Genomic DNA, 19221 nt, shown 5'->3' with positions numbered 1-19221 from the left:
TTCTTTGCGTCTAAAAGAGAAGTAAAGTTAGTAAGAGGGAATTGTCCTAGTTATTAAACTTAATTTCAGTCCTCTATATATCCTCTCATTCTTCATGAGGTCGCCATTTTAATTTGTTAACTGACTCATTCTATCTAAAAGTAGAAAAAGTTTAACCCTTGGATGACGAAGGCAGATGTTAAAAAATAATTCAATCCTGCAATGGACGATAAATTGAAGTCCACTCCTTTAACATAATAAACTTGAGTACCCATCAATCATGTGAATTAAAATTGTTGGTTGAAAAGTTTGAATATTACAGGTTTGGCAATCAATAAAGTATTTTAGGTTTTAAACCAACGAATAGGAGAACGTATACTTAATTTGAGAACAAATTTGATTCAATTTTTCTTGTCTTCTTCTCCCATAGTAAATTAACAAGGAGGAAGAAGACATTAGGCTGTTTGTTGACACCAGTTCCCAAAGTTTTATACTAACGTTTTCTTATTTGTTGGCTAAACAACTTTGGGGACTATTATTGAATTTAATTGATTGGTTCGTTAAGTTGAATGTCCAAACGTTTCAACTTCTAATTGTAATATACAGAAGGGGTAATTTTGTGAATCGTTATTGGGGATGTACGTACTTCAATGTTTCGTCTAGTGTCTTATCCCTTAAGATCTCTTTTAAATCATACCTTTACTTTTGTTGATACAAGCCATTATGCCCTTAGCACTTAGGCTCATTGTAATGAAAAAGACAGAGAGGGGCTATAAAAATAGCTGAAAAACACCCAAGACTTCAAATTTTAGGTCTAAGACAAAAAACCTTACTGTTTTATAACAGGATAGATAAAAAGAAAATTTAAAATTTTTGACAGTGAGCAAAATAGAAGAATGGGAAAATTCAGAGGCCTATCAACTCTATCTAGGAAATTATCATTTGCAAAATATTCAAATCTAAAAATTCTGCACATTATATGGAGAAATCCGCGACAATTTAAGTTTAATAAGGATGACAACATCCATAAAAGCAAAGCTCTAACATAAGACGGTAGGACAATCGAACATTAACACTTGTAGAGTGTTATAGCTTAATAAGAAGAGTATTGATTTATCAGACTAAACTAAACCATTTTTCAGGATTTGATTATAGAGATACTTCGTTAAAATATTGTTCTGAATTGTCATAGGAATTTAAAAAATCAAAGGAATAGGCTAATTTTTCATTTGAAATTTTTTTTATTCTATGTTTTTTTGTCTAAAATGTTACAAATTAAATTAGTAGGTATGATTTAAATGGACGTACGGACTTTCTGGTAACGATTGTAGAATTGCTTCATTTTCTAAATTGTACCAAACCATTATAAGAATCATCATGCAAAGTTTGAAAGCGATAGGACAAATCAATCATGTCTAAATTAAAGATAAGGGCTTTTGTTTGTAAATAGTAAATGATACTTTTGAACAGGATTTATTATGAGCATAAGTGAGAGTATAGTTGGTAAGTTTGAAATTTTTATATTTTACTCAATAATTTTGTGAAATCTCAATTTATTTGGTATTATAGCAATAGTATATTTTAACTGTAAATTACTTAGGTAATCTTTATTGCTTAGGTAAAAAGTTAACAGACGAAGTTGAAATAAGTCCAAACTGTTTAAAAATCATTCAACTTTTGGAGAAACTTCACAATTTTACGAATGAAATTCCTCCAGACGAAATTCAGGTAGGTAGTCATTTGCTTTTATATAATCAACTATAAATTGAAAGTGCGGTAAATCTATTTAGGCCTGTAAAAAGATCTGGCTGTGTGTGTGTGTGTGGGGGGGGGGGGGGGTATTCTCCTAAGAAAATGTGGACAAAGAAAAAAAACAAAGTACCTAACTGGTTTCGTCTTATTTTCATAGTAGCTTTTTTTCCTATTTCTATCGCCTACGGGGTGCTCTAACGCTGCGGGACCAATTTCCTGACCTCCTGCGGGGCAATCATTAACATTTACATAAAAAACTTTAAAAATCTACTTTGAAAATACGACGAAAGCCGCTACTTCGTTTTCTTTCCATGATCCGACTATTTTTATATGAAAGTTTAATCTTTGTATTTATAGGCCAGGTATGGAAATCCAGCATACAGAGACTGGTTGGAAAAGCTGGAAACGGGCGTCGAAGGATTTCTGGAGGCCACCTTGCCTGAACAATTTTATCCTGCCATCCAGGTTTTTATTTTTATATGTATTTACTGTAAAAGATTCACTTTTTAACCCGGCTGCAAAATATTTAATTTCTCCCCCCCCCCCACACCGTAGTTTTTTCCCAAAAAAATAAAAAAGATTCAGTAGTCTTTATTTTATTCATTTATTTCACTCCTTTCACATATTTCTTTAGTTTTTTCCCCAAGGAAGGAAAAAATGTTTTCAGTAGGTACCTACTCTTTATTTTTCCCCAAGGAAAGAAAAAATGTTTCAGTAGGTACCTACTCTTTATTTTTCCCCAAGGAAGGAAAAAAATGGAAAAAATGTTTTCAGTAGGTACCTACTCTTTATTTTTTATTTTTTTTCACTTCTTTCACAAATTTTTTATTTTTTTTCACTTCTTTCACATATTTTTTATTTCAACCCCCACCTCCCTTTAGGCGGGGATCCCCTGCGGAATATACACCCTGACCTGTGGTCTAATGATAACAAGCTAAAACATTTTGTTATTATCTTCCCTTTTTTGTGGTACCCTCCCCCAAAATAGTTATAAACCTTCCAGGGACCTATGAGAAGACAGACAGACACTCAGACAAACACACATCCTGTTACTTTATTATAAGGATTGTGTTAAGGAGTTGGCTCCGTATCTATTGGATTCTTTTGGTAACTGGACAAGAATAGATTATGGAACAGGTGAATATTTTATTTTAAAAGTTCAGTAATTACTATTTTTTTTGGGAGGGGGGGGAGTGCATGTTGGTAAAATTCATACCTAACGATTGTCCATTCTTCCTTATATTGTTTCTAACATCTTTTTACTTAGGTAAAGATATAAAACTTTTACCATGAAAAGGTTTTTGTATAATCCCTAAACACTACCATTGGACCTTCGTACTTTTCTCCGACCCCCTTCCCTATTATACGAATTGTGTCTCTATTCCTGCTGATAGCTCTGATCCAGCCGGGCCCTGTCACAGCCATCTCCTTAACGTAACCAAAACCTAAAAATAGGCATAAGAAATACTGTTATTTAATATAATTATGGTCCACTTTTTATTGTGGTTAAATTGCCGGTTTGGTATTGGTTTTTCTAGTTATTACTTAACTACCTACCTACGTTTTTTTTTTATTGATAATGATTTGCGCATTAAAAAAGGTTTTGATAAGTTTTCTTTTTATCAACTGTACCAGTGTACATACAGTCACAAAAGATGTTTTTAAGTTAAGTCTTTCTCTTTAATTTCATTGTATAACTTGTTATTATGAAGATCAATATGCGCAGCGCAATATCCTTTTATAAAAGAGGCTTGATTTTTACCCGTTGGGCTGACTATCTGTACATTAAGTTCTCGCTAACCACTGGACTATTAAGGCATTAAGAGGTGCTTTTGAAAGGTATCTGGAAGATTTTATACTTTTTGGGGGAGAAAGCTTTTACCTACTTCTGCCACTAGAAAAAGTGGAGTACCCCCCCCCCCCCCCCTCCCTCACCTACAAAAAATATTTTTTTTTAATTGCCCCTAGAGACTTCATTGTTCTTTTTATAAAGAATAAATAAATCAACATCCTGAATTAAAGAGATGCTAAGCTTGTAATAAATATCGTGCTTAAAAATTAAAGGAAAAATACAATAAACCCATTAAATGATTTGGTACTAATTGTAGAAAAACTATGATTTTTAATTTTAATATCTTCGTCCTATCATTATTATTTTTCTGAAGAAAAAAAACAAAGGTTGTTTTTATCTGTTTATCATAATTTGTTCTTAATGCGTTTTATACAGAAAAATGATAAGCATTTTACTGTATATCATTACTGTTTTATAAGCATTAGCTTTGAGAAGGATGCAGATGAGTATAAATTATTAATACCCAGCTTATACCAATAACGAAATTAATTTTAAAAATCACGAAACCTATACGAATTATAATTTTTAGCTGTCGTTGGAGGTGAAAACTTAGTAGAATGGACGACCCTTTATATCTGCCCCCCAAATAGTTTAGATTTATACCTGCTTCAAACCCACTTAAAATTAAAATTGGGAAGGACTGCATTCCCCTCTTTTTTTTAAAACTTTTAAAGGAACACACCCAGGCCTCCTGGCAAAATTCTGTGCACTTTGGTAAGATTCTTTACCGGTGTAAATTACCTTTTGGGCAATTTTGAAGGGATAAAAATTGCTTTACTAAAATAACCCTACGGGGCTCTGACAAACAAATACATAATTTAGGTCATGAGATGGCATTTGTGATGTTTGTTTGTTGTCTCTTCAAGGTTGGAGTCCTCACGGAGGCTGACAAACCAGCCGTGGGATTAATATTATTCAAAACTTATTTTGATCTTGGTAAGCTTTCATTGTTCATATTGTAGGTATTTGGTTTCCTTATTAACATAGCATTTAAGTGCAGATTTTGAGAATGTTTTGCAAAATCCTTTGCATCGCCACATATTCATATTCCCTCTCTTTAAAAAAAATTACGGTAAAGAGCAAAATACTTATTTTTTTTGTAAGATAGGTTAGGTTAATGCAAGGTGTGCAATATGGTAGGTTTTAGGGCCATCTTTACTAAAGTTAGAATTTTACCTGGGATAGAAATAAACAAAGGATTCTCAAATTAGATTTGAAATTAAAGTGCCACTACGGGCCTCTAGGGGCGTAGCCGCTTGTTCTAAATATTCCAAAAGAGTTAAAAGAATAGACTTTGTTTCCCTATAATTATTTTAACTAGAAGATTAGCATTTCAGTTTAATAGTAGGGTCAGGTCGGATATCTGGCCAATGTTCGATATCCTCCAAATTACTGGATATCCGGCATTAAAAATCAGCCGGATATCCGGCCCAACCCTATTTAATAGTTTGTTTGTTTAACTATTCAAATTTTCTATAAAAAAACTGATAATGACATGAATCTTACCTTATATGAATTTATTCTGTACACCACCTTGACTATTCTAACTGACCATCATCAATGTGAAATAAAAAAACAGAATAATCTATAATACAAAGTAGGACGATGTCTGTCTGTCCGTCTGTCCGTCTGACCGTCTGTCCGTCCGTCTGTCTGTCTGTCCCTTAAGATCTCGGTAACCACTGAACCGATCGGATTCTACTCTTCAGGGTATCTACCTATTGGTCCTGTGGTGGTTTTAAGCTATTTTCTTGGGGGGTGGGACACCCCCAACCCCCCCAAAAACCAAAAAATCCCCCCCCATTTTTTTTTTTTTTTTTTTTTTTTTTTTTTTGAAGGAGATTTCCATGGTCCTTTATGGTCTCTCGCAATAATTTTTTTTTATCACCTCTTGGGCAAAGCCCCTAGAGGCTAGGGGCGAAGCCGCTAGTATTTTAATAAAGAGCAACATAACAAAACTATGTTCTTATCTGCAGGAAACAAATCTAAAATAAACAACATATCATTAAAAGATACAATCAATATTTATTTAAAAAACAATATTCAAATGTTTTGTTTTGTAGCTCGGCATATTCAGCAGATATATCGTATGGAACCAGCTGGTAGTATGGGCGTTTGGAATTTAGGTAAGACTACAACCAAAACCATTATCTAGATTTTGTATGGTTTGGTAATACTTATATAAAAGTAACAGAATCTCTTTCTGTTCATCTATGTGTACCGAAGGATTTCACTTACCGCTGCGCTGAACCTATATGGTTCTCCTAAAGGGTAGCTTCTCATAGGTCCTGGAAAGGTTTATAACTATTTTGATGGAGGGTACCACCACCATCTAATGAGAAGTTGCCCCTAGAAAAAAAATCAACCCTCCGTTAAAAAAGTTCCATCTTGATTTATCGATATTAACACCCCCCCCCCCTCCCCCCAAAGTGCCCAAAGTACCTACTCCTTTTTTTAAATTTTCATAAATTCCTTTCCAAGTTTAATTATGCTTAATTTTCAGATGATTATCAGTTTGTATCTTTTATTCTTGGAGCTGCCCAGTTATCCAAAAGTAAGCCTTTTCAATTACATTCATATTTGTGATGTTTATTCATATTTTGGCGTTTTCTCTTGTTGGGCACAGAAACCATCCCCCTCTTTTTTTAATAAATTGCAGGAGCAGTGATACAACAAAATAAGTTCATTTTAAATTGCAAAACGTTTGGATATTTTCTTGGCGTATATTTGTTTTGTGCTGTAACAAAAGGAAAGTGGGGAAGAAGCAAATGTGTTGTGGGGAAATTTTAACTTAAATTGTTTGGAAGAATATTGGTCCCTTGTCATTCATCTCAAATAAAATTTCGTCGCCTGTATCTCGTATATAACAAAATATTATCAACAGTTTTTGACTGCAAAAAATCCCTTTTTAAGTTTTACGAAAAAAGGGGTCTGATGGACCATCTAGATATATTATTTTTAATTATTGAATTATCAATCATTTTTCTTAGATGTTCGAGTGAAGCCAAAAAGTATTCCAGATCCAGAAATCTCAGATCTTTTAAAGAATGATTATCATTTGTTTGCCTGCCTAGACTATATTCATAATGGTAAGAAATATATCGAATGACCCAGAAAAAAAAGTATTTTTTAAAGGTTTACAGCCCTTATTTCTGAATGTACCATATGTCCGTAATATCTATAGAATTTTACACCAGAAAAAAGTATATATCAACGAAGAATTTCAATGAAAAATTTTCTAAAAAGCTCCTGAGAAATTTTTTTTCATACAGTTTTGATGAACAAGGGCTTATGCTACTTTTGAGGATACATCAATAAATAAATGTTATAAACCCTAAAAATACTTTTTTATGGGTCATGGATTGTTTTTTTTCTTTCATACGGGTCATGGATTGTTTTTTTTCTTTCATACCAATAGTTTTTACCTGTTTGCTAATTAAATTTTGGAATATATTCTCGTCATTAGTATGGCCCTTAGGATCTCCAAGACAATCTTCTCCAAAAAGATTGTCAGTCCGTCTGTACTACTTTTTGAAATTTAGCATATCTTAGCCTATTTTCATAAATGTTCAATGTCATTATTAGAAAGCAAAATGACTCAAAACAATTTTTAAACCATATAAGTCTAAAAATAATATAGATTAAAAAATGAAATAAACGATCTTAGGCAAAAATTCAATAGCAAGACAACACTGTTTCACATATTTTAGTTAAAACTGGACCTTTCCATGAGCACAGCAATCAACTGTGGAATATTTCTGGTGTACAGCTATGGACCAAAGTTTATACAGGTTTGTCTCTATGTTGTACTAAAACCCGCGGCATGAACGTATATGATAGCGTGTCTTTTTTCTGTCGGGGAGGTGTCGGGTTCTTGTCTGGACCGCAACCGCCACTGTCCAAGAAATTAGGTTTCCTCCGCCTTTTTGAAAAATTTCAATCCAAATTCCAAATTAGACAAAAGAGTTTCCTGTCATGACTCAACATCAAATAATTGTGAAAATCAAATGAAATGGGTATTTTTAAAAGGAAAGAATAAGTTTTTTTTGACAAGATATTTATAATTTTTAGGAAAAGAAAATAATTTATGTTTTTTTTTGTATTTGTTAAGGTTTAATAAAAATGTACAGAGCAGAAGTGCTTTGTAAGTTTCCAGTTATTCAGCACACTTTGTTTGGGTCTATTTTTTCATTAGGTAAGTATTTGAAATATATTTCAAACTAGGACACTTGTGTCTTGAAGTAGCGCAGCATTGGGAGTTAGTATCTTGAATAAAAAAAAGACAGTAAAAGTTGTTTTGTGAATAACTAGATGAAAAGGTTTAAAATCACGAAATCTTGAAAGCTTAAGTACCTATATGTTTTACAACGGACATAAGGACGGCCGGACGCACTGGCATACTATATATTCATAGAGTAGCTGCGATACTTAAAAGTCAGAGAAAACAAAGTCAAATATGTTATAATACAGTACAGATATCTTTCTTATTGAACAGTAAACTGTAATAAAATACTTATCAATTTGGTAAATGTTATCTTAAAAAAGCTCAATAAATAAATAAATTTATTGTGTAGTACATAAAAACTCTAGTTATAAAGCAGATGCGCTAATGAAAAATATATTTACATTCAAAATGATAAAATCTTTTAGTATTTTTTATATAGAAAAAGCAAGTTTAAAGTTGGAGATTCCTGGTGAATCCGGAGGCCACCAGAGACCAGGGTTAAACAATGTTCCATTAGCTGGCCCCTGTCCAGGTACACACTGCATAGATAGATTAGATAATAGATATACACACAGACAGACATTTAGGTAGCATTAGATAATAACTTTTTGGCTATATATGTTCCAAGGCGTTTTTATCAAATTGTTTTCTTAGCCAGGATAAAAAATTGGTTTCTAAATCTAAAATCTTCATTGTCCCATAAGTTCAAAATGGAATTATTTCCCATAATAAATTACTTTGTTAATAAGTTTCCTTTATTTCTTTGTGAAATAAATTAAATTCCATGGTATAAAAAAAAATCAGGGGTGTATAATTATATTCTGTACAAGATTTATTTTTTTTCCCCTGCTACAAAATTTTTTATTTTTTTCCCCCCTAGATTTTTCTTAAAAAGTAGGGGGGGAAATAGAAAAATATTTAAAGAACTCTATATTTTATTTATTTTATCCCTCCTACCACTTTTTTTTTAGTTTTTTTTAACCAAGGAGGTGGGCGAAATGGAAAAAATGTTTTCAGTTTTCTTAATTTTTACATTTTTTTTCCCTCCAACCACTTATTTTTTATTTCCCCCCCCCCCCCTGAGCCGGCGATCCCATGCAGAATATACACCCCTGAAAAAAATTACCCTTCATACCAACGTTTTTTTTAGGTATTTTACCAATGGGAATGATGCCCGCAGGGGGAATGATGCCAATGGGAGCAATGCCAAGAGGCATAATGCCAATGGGAAGAATGCCGGGGGGAAATATGCCCGGAGGAATTATGCCAGGGGTAAATATGCCAGGGAAAATAATTCCGATGGGTAGAATGCCCGGGTCAGAAATGCCTCCAGGTGGATTATTACCCGGTGGTCTACCTGGAGCTATCACAAATAAAATTGATGTTAAAATGACAACAGAACCATCTGAAGTAACACTACCTGGTAATGCGCCTGACAAAACAGCAGTTGATACACCAATATCAACACCTGCTGGAGAAAATGATGGAGTAACAAGCACCACAGCTGTTCTGGCAGAAACTTCAAACAATTAAATGTGATATGATATTTATTTAATACTTTTTAAAGAATTTAAATCATTAGTTTCATTTTATCTTTTTCTTATATTTGATGTTGATATTATTGTTGTTTTATTAATATAAATTCTTTTTTTTCAAAACTTAATTAATGAGCTTACATAATGACTATGTAATAAAATAAACCGCTAAATTTTACTTTTCGTTTATGCAAATTATAAAAAACATACTTATTTTTTATCCTTGAAATTATGTAACAAAAAAATCATTTATTCTTGCAGAGTTGTGAAAAAAGCAAACACCAAAAATGGACGAGCAAATGAGATTGTTCGAGTCTGAAATACGCCAGCAGAACTTCCATCCTGGGCCGCCCCAGGGTGGGTACAGGCCACCATTAGCCTTTATGCCAAGTTCAGTCAGGGCACACATGCCACATAGGTTCGGTGGATTTAATTGGGACTGTAACTTTCAAAACCTACAATTGACTTTTTTTCTAATAAAAAAGAAACATTTCACATGAAAAATAAATTTTTTTTACATTATTGTGAGGTATTTAATTACGAATTTGCTGAAAATTAATATATTTTATAATTCCAAACAAAATCCACTTTGATTTTAGGGGGCCAGGTGGTTTTCCCCCACAAGGAGGCGGTGGACAAAACTTTGGTGGGTCGGTGCCACCCCCACCCTCGTACCCAAGACCTCAGTTTATTACAAATTCCAATCCCAATGCTGCTCATAATCAATTTCAAAGAAGTAGTAAGTATTAAAAGATTTTTACATGTTACAAGCAAGTTATTTACATATTTGCAACGATCACTTTCCTATAATAAATGAAGAATTTACCATATGTACTGTTATTAATGAACCTTTTAAGAGGAGCAGCTTTATTATTACATTTAACTAGTATATTAACGTCCTTCCTTGATATTAAACATTAACAGCACAGCAACTTTATTGTTTGGTGTATCATGTAAATTGCAAGTACGTCCAATCTTAATATGCAAAAATTCAGGTTACTCTCTTACCTAGTTTAGAAAGAATTTACAGCTCGACCTGTTCATGATAAATTAAAATCTTGCTAGAGTAGTAACTCTCTTATTAGAATTATCATGATAGTATTATTCCTTCATATGCAATAATATTTCAGGTTTAACTCCCTTACCGCGTGCACCTGCCCTAGTTCAGAAAGAATTTACAGCTCTACCTGTTATAAATAAGCCTGCCCAGAATGATGATGACGATGATGATATTATGGCAACTCTTATGAAATATGAAAAGGTATCACTATCATCATTCAATCAATGAAAATTTACTTTTTATGTCAGTCTAAAATATTGCGTTCTATTTTAAAAGACAGTAGTTTTATATAATATATAGTTATCACTTCAATTATCCCTAAAATATTGTGTAATTTATGAATCTTAAATGTTTTTGTCTAATAGGTAAAAGTTAAAACGTATTTATTCTCGTAAAAAATTTAATGTGCAAACTTTTGTTTACCTAGGAGGTAAAAGAGGAGAAAGGTGGAGATAAAAAGAAGAGAAAATCAGACGAACAAGGTTAGCAAAATTTATTTATAGCCAAAAAGTTTAGGAATCACAGTCCAACGTCCTCTGAATGTATATCCTCAATGATGAGAAACAAAATCACCCATTCATTCTGTACATTAAGATTTTTGGTGGAAATTTTTTACAACAAAAACTCTAGGCCAGGGTGATGTAATAATTGAGTAGCTTCTACGAGAATTGCGGGTCAGCTTGTAATGTAACATAGAATACAATCAGCTGTGCGCGAAGCTTACCAATCTAAGATTGGCCAAAGGATTCTCACTTCCAGTCTCCGTGTGCATCTGAGTCCTAACTTCAGAGAATCATGGCTACAACAACAACAACAGATCTGACAAATTTTTCTATATTTTAAGCCAATAAATGAGGGAACATGTGTTAATAAACATTGTTTTACAGAGTAAAAAGATATGATTTTTTCATTCATTTCCATTGAAAAAAGTGTTCTGGCGTGTTTTCTAGAAAATTATGGAAATACTAAAAAAGCTGTAAATCCTATTTTATAAAATAGTAAGGATTTTTTCTGAAACTTCAGATTTCAGCAACTACTAAACCGATGAAGTTCTACACTTTAGAAAGTTACACATATGTCCTTGTGTGGTTTTAGGTTATATTTTATACACAACCCTACCCCGTAAAATACAGCGCCCCTAGAATCTAGGGGCGAATCCGCTAGTAAATTAAAAATAACATTTTTTCCTAGGTGGATCTGCCAGTAAAATGTACAAAACCAACAATGTTCCAAGCTCAGCACCTGTACAAAAATCTGGTACTGAGGTAAGCAAGATGTCAGGAAGGGCGGGAACAATGGGCTTGTTATTTTACTACCTAGTCCCCAAAGTTTTATAATGACGTTTTCCTATTCGTTTACTTAACAACTTTTGGGATTCTATTGAATTTTGATTGTTTCTTTCAAGAAGTTGAATGTCAAAACGCTTCAACCACTATTTGTAATCTATAGGTAGAAAGAGTAATTTCGTGTATCAAAATTGAGGGTGTATTATGTACATCAATTTATCGGCCATTGTCATATCCCTTTAGATCCCTTTTGTGAATAATAAAAAATACTAATTGTTTGACATTCGGATTTAGTTAAAGTAGAACATCAGGGTTGTTTTAGAGCAGTGGACGATCTATTGATATTATATAATTTACCCCAAATTATGATACACAAAACTACCTCTTCTTCTGAGCAATAGTTTTTAACAAACAATCAAGATTTGATAAAAGTTTCCAATGTTTTTAAGATAACTAAAATATTTATAAAACTTTGGGTACCTGTTCAATGCTCCCTCCCTCCTTGGGTGATTAAGTAAATCATTTGAACATTCCACTTGTAATTTTCATTAGTCTTCCCATTGCCAAGATTTTAATTATCAGTCATTTTATTTTCTAAATATTCTTGATATGTATTGATTTAATGTGGAAGTAAAATTCTCACAAACTATTTAGGTAACACCTGAAGAGATCAAACAGAAGGCTAAACAAATGGTTGAAGCAGTTAAAGCCTCTCAGGTATAAATCACTCCATAGTCCAAAATGCAATGAATATTTCTGAGATAAGATTTTAAGAATAAAGTTGCTTAAATTGTGATAGATTTTTATTGTTGTTTGTGTTCTTAATATTCAAGTACCTATCGTGTTTCTTTACTGCGAAATTTATTTCAAATATTTCCTTTGCCTAATGATGACGTTTTACAATAAAGTTATATGTTATAGGTGATAGAAAAGACTAAGAAAGTTATCCAACAAAATTCAAAAGGTAACAAATTTTTTTACGCCTCAAAAACCCATGATTATGAAAAAGTTTCACAAGATCTGCAATTATTTTAGCAGAATGTTTTAAAAACATGTTTGATTTAAACGCTAAAATTAATAAAAAAAATAAACGCTAAACTATTTGCAGTTTCCTTAATGAAGACCAAAGGCAATCGTTTTTGAAAAACAAAAATAAGTTTTTCTCTGATCAGATACAAAGTTGTTTAATTTAGCGAGAATTAAACAAAAAATGGCGGGAGACTGCGGTTTTCGGCGGCAGATGTAGTTCCACCACTGCACTGTTTCTTTTAATTGATGTTAATTGTACCTTATTAAAACAACTGACATGCCTAATTTTAGCCTTTAGGTCTTAAACACATATCATGGTACTTAACATTTGGGACATCCCTTCCCGAGTCCCACCTTTATTCTATCATCCCTATTTATCAGGCGGAAAGAAGCAGAAGAAAATGATTCGAATGGCTGGCGGACAAATGTGGGAGGATAACTCACTCCAGACCTGGGATCAAAACGACTTTAGGAACATTTTTAAACAATTATTAAAATATTATTTTACCAGACAATGAAATAATTGTGTTTCTCATAATTATGATATATATATATATTTTGTGGGGGGGAGGGGGTGGAGGTTTAATGGGTAATTAATTGTCTATTATTACCAGTAATACCAGTTGCTGTAAAATCTTTAAAGAATTTTAAATCTTCCTTAAAACAAGCTTCACTGTCTCTTTAATGTGTTAGATTAAACAACTTCTAAAAATTAGGATCCTTGAATTTATCTGTGTTTGCCCTTTTCTAATATTTATTTCCTAGAGATAAAATTTGTTTACTGATGTGTTCTTTCTGTAGAATATTTTGTGGAGATTTGGGTAATGACGTCACTGATGAAGTTTTAAACAGAACTTTTGGAAAATATCCTTCATTCCAACAAGCTAGAGGTAATAAATAAAAGAATAAGCAGCTATAGATTAAAATCTAGGGTCCAAATCGCAAATGCGAGAATAGTAATTTCTCGCGTCGTATTATAAACAGCTTTCCGCGTATATAAAATGTACAATTATACGATTAAAACCAGATTTTTTAGCCCCAAGATGCCGAAGGCACGGGCTAAAAAACTGGTTTTAATCTTATGATTGTACATTTTATATTCGTAAGAAACTGTATGTGTATATGATACGGTGCTAGACATAAGTATTGATGAGCACTGGTTCTAATCCACCGGTTTCGAATGAATACGAGAAAAGGTTTTTTTACTTATTGAAATACAAATTCAAAATTAATATTTTAATTAATGAACCAAACTTTTTTTCTAAAAAAATTCCTACCTACCCCTTATAAATAAAAAAAACAACATCTAACAATCTGTCTTTTGATTTGTCTTTAATTGTCTGTATGAAAATGATTAGGAAGTTTTTTTGAGTGCACGTAAAACAATATACAAAGAAGTGAATAATGGGTATTGAATTATTCTTTTAAAAAATCATGTATTTGAGAGAAAAAAGCAGGGAGTAAGGGAGGGGACAATGGGCAATTAATTCAATATAAGAGTTATCAAAGAAAGGGCATGAAATCCAGTTTAATCCAATAAATTTGTAGGAAATTATAAAGGGATTGTTAATTGAATAATAGATTTCCATAGCGTCATGTAAAGTGAAATCACAACTTGTGTTTGATGAAATATATTGAGGTTTTTTGGTGTGATTTTTATATTAAAAGATTATTGGACCCGGCCAGCTGCTAGCAAGAATATGACTGCCCCTTTTTATTCTGTTTATTTCCCTTGCCCCTTACCCCCACCTCCCTTCTCCCTTCTCCCCGTCTGCTACATTCCAAACTAACACAACGAGTGTTTATTTCCCTTCCCCCCACTTCCCTTATCCCTTCTCCCCGTCTGCAATATTCAAAACATACATAACGAGTTGCGGCATTTCATGCGCAAGTCCCCAAACTCAGTCAGAAACTGCTAAATTCTTGCACATTCCCTTTAAGCCAGTCCCCAAAGTCTGAGACTCCTAAAAATTGAATATTCGATCCATTGTCCCCTCCCTTACTCCCTGGAAAAAAAATTAAAATCATTTTTTTCCATCAGTTGTGCGAGACAAAAGAACGAATAAGACAAAAGGATATGGTTTTGTTAGCTTCAAAGATCCTGCTGACTTTACAAAGGCTATTAAGGTGAGTTGGTTAAATTGTATATTTTAGAAAGCTAAGCTCCTCTAGTAAATATTGTCATGTTAAAATTATCTTATTGGTTTAACAATAGGCATAATGATTCCTATAACAGTTGGGTACCATCTAGATTTCTAGAACAGGGATTCCTAAGAGAACGAGGACAATATTTTAAGCCAAGCTTTTTTATAACCAATTCCTATGCACGTCGCCAGGGTTTCGGATCCGCATTGATTTTTTGCGGATCCGGATCCGGATCCTCAAAATTTGGTCAGTGCGGATCCGGATCCGGTTCCGGATCCTTGACAATAAAAATAAAATCACCAAATTTTTAAAAAATATTTAGGTATTCTTTAATTCGAAGTCAAAAATAATTTTAATTTTCAAGTCTGTCCCTAAACCTTAAAGATTGGCTCTCATCAAGAGAATGTCTGAGATTTTATATAAATTTAGGTAGATTTTTCCTTTTTTTCCGCATTTTTTTGAGTCCAAGGATCCGGATCCGCATTTTTTTGCGGATCCGGATCCTTTTTTGCGGATCCTTGCGGATCCGGATCCGGATCCAGATCCGGATCCGAAACCCTGGCACGTCCTTAAACATTATCCCGTATTCAAGCAATTTTGCAAATATTAACAAAATTTCGTTGATACTTGAACATTTATATTCTGCTTTTAAAGTTGTGTAAGTGTTAGATCATTTTGTTTGTCCTACTGTCTGATTTAAAAGCTTCGCTTTAGTGGATTGTCATCCTTGTTTAAGAGAAATTTACCGTGGAGTGAAATGTTAATGAAAGATATTTAAATTCAATGTCAATGTAGAAAAATCATTTCTTCAAATAGTCCATTATTCATTATAAACACATCTTTACACAATATTTTATGTTTAATTGTTTTATTTTACGATGGCATGCTTTTATTTTGTCTTGAAAAGTTTTTTGTTTGTCAAATATCTGTATCTATTCCTTAGCTAGAGGCCTCCAGGGGCACTTAAGGGTACGGTCGAAAACAACGACACTATACTTTCAATAGTTTTAAAAGAAAAAGAAAAAAATGCTATGAAGGTATCTTTAGGGGCGATTTCTCTTAGAATATAAATATAGATAAGGATGACAGCATTCATAAAAAGTGAAGCTCTGAAATCAGACACTAGAACAAATGAACATGAACATTGAACACATGTGCCGAAACTTAATAAACAGAATAATAATTTAAATTTTTATATAAACTTGTTACTTTTATATAATGAAAATTATATACTTAATTTTTGAGCAGCATGATTTTAATAAAAATAGTTTCTTTGTTAACATGAATAGATTGATTTCTCTTTATTCTAATTTCCAGGAAAAACATTTCATAAAACCTTAGTTAAGAATTATAGATCTTTCATATCAACAACAAATTGTATTTGTTAAACCTTTAATATTGTTATTGTTAAAGAATAGATTTTTGAGTTCATTTAAAGGTACACATAAAAATCGTTTCATTATTTTTAAGTTAAACAAATCCATCTTTCCTTATAAAAATTACCCTTTTAACCTTTTGTAAGGCTATATTTCATGGGTTGAAAAGAATTGTGGTATATTGCACCACCCCCCTTCCCCATCCATCAAAATAGTCCAGAAAATCAGCACTGACCAATAAAGGATTCCATTGAATTTGTAAAAATGTTTTTCTATCTATCTATCTATGCATTTAGGAAATGGATGGTAAGTATGTTGGAAGCAGACCTATAAAGTTACGAAGATCTTGCTGGAAGGACAGAAATATAGATCAGGTTAGATGCGATTAAATTTATAATCTCTTCCGAAAGGTGTCGCCAATTACTTTTGAGGATAATACCTGGTTAAAGTGGTAGGGACCATTTTCATCTGCTAGCAAATTTATTTCTGCTATTTTGTAGCGACTTGGCTGTGTTCATATTTTCGATGCTATTGGCCGATATTAAAAGACCCAATTGAAAGTCGGCACAGCACAGGGTCCCCCCCAATCCTTGAACCCCTGCCCCCTTTATTATTTTACATTAATGATAAAATAATTAGCCCTGATTTTTAACTTTAATTGCTTTATATTTATCATAGGTGAAGACAAAACAAAAGACCAAAGTTAACATGGGTTACAAATCTTAAAGAAAATGAATACAGAGTAGCTGCGCTACTAACAATATACATTGGATGGGTTTATTTAGTAAGAAAAGGATACCACTGATAAATATACACTTTGACTTAATGCACTGAATGAAACAATGTAATTTTAGTTTTAATTTTTTTGATTTAAAAATATTTTTTCTTTAGTTCTTTGATATTTTGGCAAAGTGTATAGTTAACAAACTCCTTTAATCAAGCTATTAAGTGATTAGTTATTATATTACTTTTTTAGGTTAAGTTGAAACAAAAGACTAAATTAAATATGGGATACAAAGTCTAATTATGAGGAGAGTTTAATATCAAGCTCATTAGAAGCTGAACCAACACAATTAGTTAAATATTATAGAATATTTTTGTTTATATGTTTCATATTTTTTTGTTTCTATCATTACAGTTTGTTATTGTGTTTTAAGTTATGCTTATCTTGTGACTATTGCGTTATATCATTGAAAAGCAATGGTAACTTGTATGAATATATTTTACCTTAATTTATTATTGATTCCAAGGGAATTTAGTGGATGGGTACGGTCAAGGATCTAAAGGGATAAGAAAATGGCCAATAAATTCACGTATATTCCCAATGATGATGCATAAAATTACCTATATTTGTAGATTGAAAATAGTTGTTGAATTGTTCAATAAAAGTTCCCAAAAGTTGTTAAGCCAACGAATAAGAAACTTTTTTATAAATCTTTGGGGACTAGTGTAATAAATAGTGCAATGTTCCCCTCCCTCCCAGGGTTATGATGCTTATTTGCATTCTGGGGTAGATAGTTCGAATCTGACATCAGATCATTAAGGGTCTTGCTAAAACCATTCCTTAGATATTTTTTTACATCTTTTACACAAGTCAAGACAACAGCAAATAAACTGTAATTATAGAATGCTATTAAATATTTTTCATGTACGTTTATGATATTCTAAAATATATATCTACTAACGAGACAATTTAGACATTAATATTACTTTTAAACATTAATAACTTATAAAATAAAAGTTTAAATAGTTATCCAATTACCTATAATGTCTAAATTTTTTCTTGTGTTTTTCCAAAAATCTTTTTCCCTATTTTCTTTGTTTGTTTGTGGATTAAATTTTTAAATAATACTAAAATAGAATCATTTGAATAATAAAGATTGTTTATATCATGATTTCTGAATATCGAACAATACATAATCTTCTTTTAAATTCTATTTTTTATTTAAATAGGATGCAGGATCAAATATTATTTATTTTCAAGATAAAAAAAAATTCTTTTAATGTTTGTGAAGTTTGATAAGGTTTTTTGTTTAATTTCAATAGGATTCAGAGACTTTTTTAACATAAATAGATTTTTAATGTTTGCATTTAAAGTTAAAATGAGTTTTTGTTTTATTGCAATGCACTTTAATAGATTTTTTAACTAATGGGAATATATGAAGAATTTAAGGTTTACCATCTTCCCATCTCATTGTTTTTTTAAATTTTTTAGTAGAAAAAAAACACGACACCGGTCCTGCGTGTCTCTCATAACCCCTACTCAAGCATTGAAAAGTTGGAGTTTTTTTTCTTGGCAGAAATCTTCAACTTCTTTGTTTTCCTATATTATTTTGTAATATTCTGTGTATACCTTCCTTGTTTATTTCAAATAAAATAATATATTGACATTTGTTTCATTTTTTTAATATTTCAGATTTTTTTTTATAAAATGGACTCTGAAGAAGATATTTCTATTTTGAGGTAAAAATGACAATAATGGCCACATTAAACATATGTAGCGCATGTGGGCTTTATGCACAGGCTGTAAAACTAGATTTTAAACTAATCATTCTTGCAACGGACGGACAGAGCACAGTTTTATGGTAACTGTGCTATTAGAATTGGTTTATGTAAAGGTTGTGGTCAACTCTTTGTACCTTTACCAAAACTTGAAATAGCATAACAGCATAACAATTTCTGTCTTGAATAGCAGGGATCTATAGGGATAAGACAGTGGCTGATAAATTTATTTACATAACATACCCAATAATGATGCTCAAAATTAGCTCTTCTGTAGATTCAATTATTGGATGGAATGTTGGTACTCTTTTAATTTACTTAATGAACTAAAAAATCAAGTTCACTGCAAGTCCCCAAAGTTGTAAAGCCAACGAAAAAGGAAACATCATTATAAAACTTTGTAGACTAGTGTAATAAACAGCCCATCGTATAAAAATTTGGAGACTGGAGGTTTGTACCAGACAATCAAATTTTGATAAA

General features: G+C 32.0%; 3 protein-coding genes across 8 annotated transcripts in view; all 3 read left to right on the top strand.

Moving 5' to 3' along the window:
* The first annotated feature begins 1406 nt into the window (after positions 1–1406).
* LOC145330005 (serine/threonine-protein phosphatase 2A activator-like) lies at positions 1407–9605 on the top strand. The gene is made up of 12 exons (XM_080174532.1): positions 1407–1482; positions 1598–1707; positions 2089–2196; positions 2808–2868; positions 4406–4519; positions 5647–5709; positions 6087–6137; positions 6574–6672; positions 7294–7374; positions 7695–7778; positions 8248–8340; positions 8959–9605. The coding sequence occupies exons 1-12, from the start codon at positions 1458–1460 to the stop codon at positions 9339–9341; spliced, it is 1272 nt and encodes a 423-aa protein (XP_080030658.1). The 5' UTR covers positions 1407–1457; the 3' UTR covers positions 9342–9605.
* On the top strand, positions 9605–18656 carry LOC145330010 (uncharacterized). Of its 6 annotated transcripts, XR_013883204.1 has the most exons (14): positions 9605–9761; positions 9943–10082; positions 10474–10604; positions 10831–10885; positions 11595–11668; positions 12344–12406; positions 12611–12653; positions 13100–13190; positions 13520–13608; positions 14760–14845; positions 16536–16613; positions 16918–17023; positions 17181–17215; positions 18286–18656. XR_013883204.1 is itself a non-coding variant. In XM_080174540.1 (13 exons), the coding sequence occupies exons 1-13, from the start codon at positions 9631–9633 to the stop codon at positions 18139–18141; spliced, it is 1065 nt and encodes a 354-aa protein (XP_080030666.1). In that variant the 5' UTR covers positions 9605–9630; the 3' UTR covers positions 18142–18156. The 6 variants fall into 6 exon arrangements, 3 of the variants coding, with proteins under 3 accessions (XP_080030666.1, XP_080030669.1, XP_080030667.1); XR_013883205.1 differs by lacking the exon at positions 17181–17215; XR_013883206.1 differs by lacking the exons at positions 16918–17023; positions 17181–17215; positions 18286–18656 and adding exons at positions 17216–17376; positions 17866–18054.
* The window catches only part of LOC145330007 (UPF0415 protein C7orf25 homolog), a 30393-nt gene continuing 29827 nt past the window's right edge, over positions 18656–19221 (top strand). The window contains exon 1 of the mRNA XM_080174534.1: positions 18656–18702. Within this exon, the coding sequence (XP_080030660.1) occupies positions 18671–18702 (32 nt within the window). The 5' untranslated portion in view covers positions 18656–18670. The remainder of the gene's footprint in view (positions 18703–19221) is intronic.

This window comes from Acartia tonsa, chromosome 10 (genome assembly GCF_053477335.1).
Source record: "Acartia tonsa isolate MP-2025a chromosome 10, ASM5347733v1, whole genome shotgun sequence".
Lineage (NCBI taxonomy): Eukaryota > Metazoa > Arthropoda > Copepoda > Calanoida > Acartiidae > Acartia > Acartia tonsa.
This window is presented reverse-complemented; position numbering and strand designations above follow the sequence as displayed.

Bases quoted from the DNA above. Each gene is read 5' to 3' on its own strand.
- LOC145330010 (XM_080174540.1), top strand. From the start codon at position 9,631: ATGGACGAGCAAATGAGATTGTTCGAGTCTGAAATACGCCAGCAGAAC. The intron at 12,654-13,099 runs GTAACAAATTTT...CCTATTTATCAG, and splicing joins TATCCAACAAAATTCAAAAG to GCGGAAAGAAGCAGAAGAAA. The intron at 14,846-16,535 runs GTGAGTTGGTTA...CTATGCATTTAG, and splicing joins ACTTTACAAAGGCTATTAAG to GAAATGGATGGTAAGTATGT.
- LOC145330005 (XM_080174532.1), top strand. From the start codon at position 1,458: ATGAGCATAAGTGAGAGTATAGTTG. The intron at 2,197-2,807 runs GTTTTTATTTTT...GATTGTGTTAAG, and splicing joins AATTTTATCCTGCCATCCAG to GAGTTGGCTCCGTATCTATT. The intron at 5,710-6,086 runs GTAAGACTACAA...CTTAATTTTCAG, and splicing joins TATGGGCGTTTGGAATTTAG to ATGATTATCAGTTTGTATCT.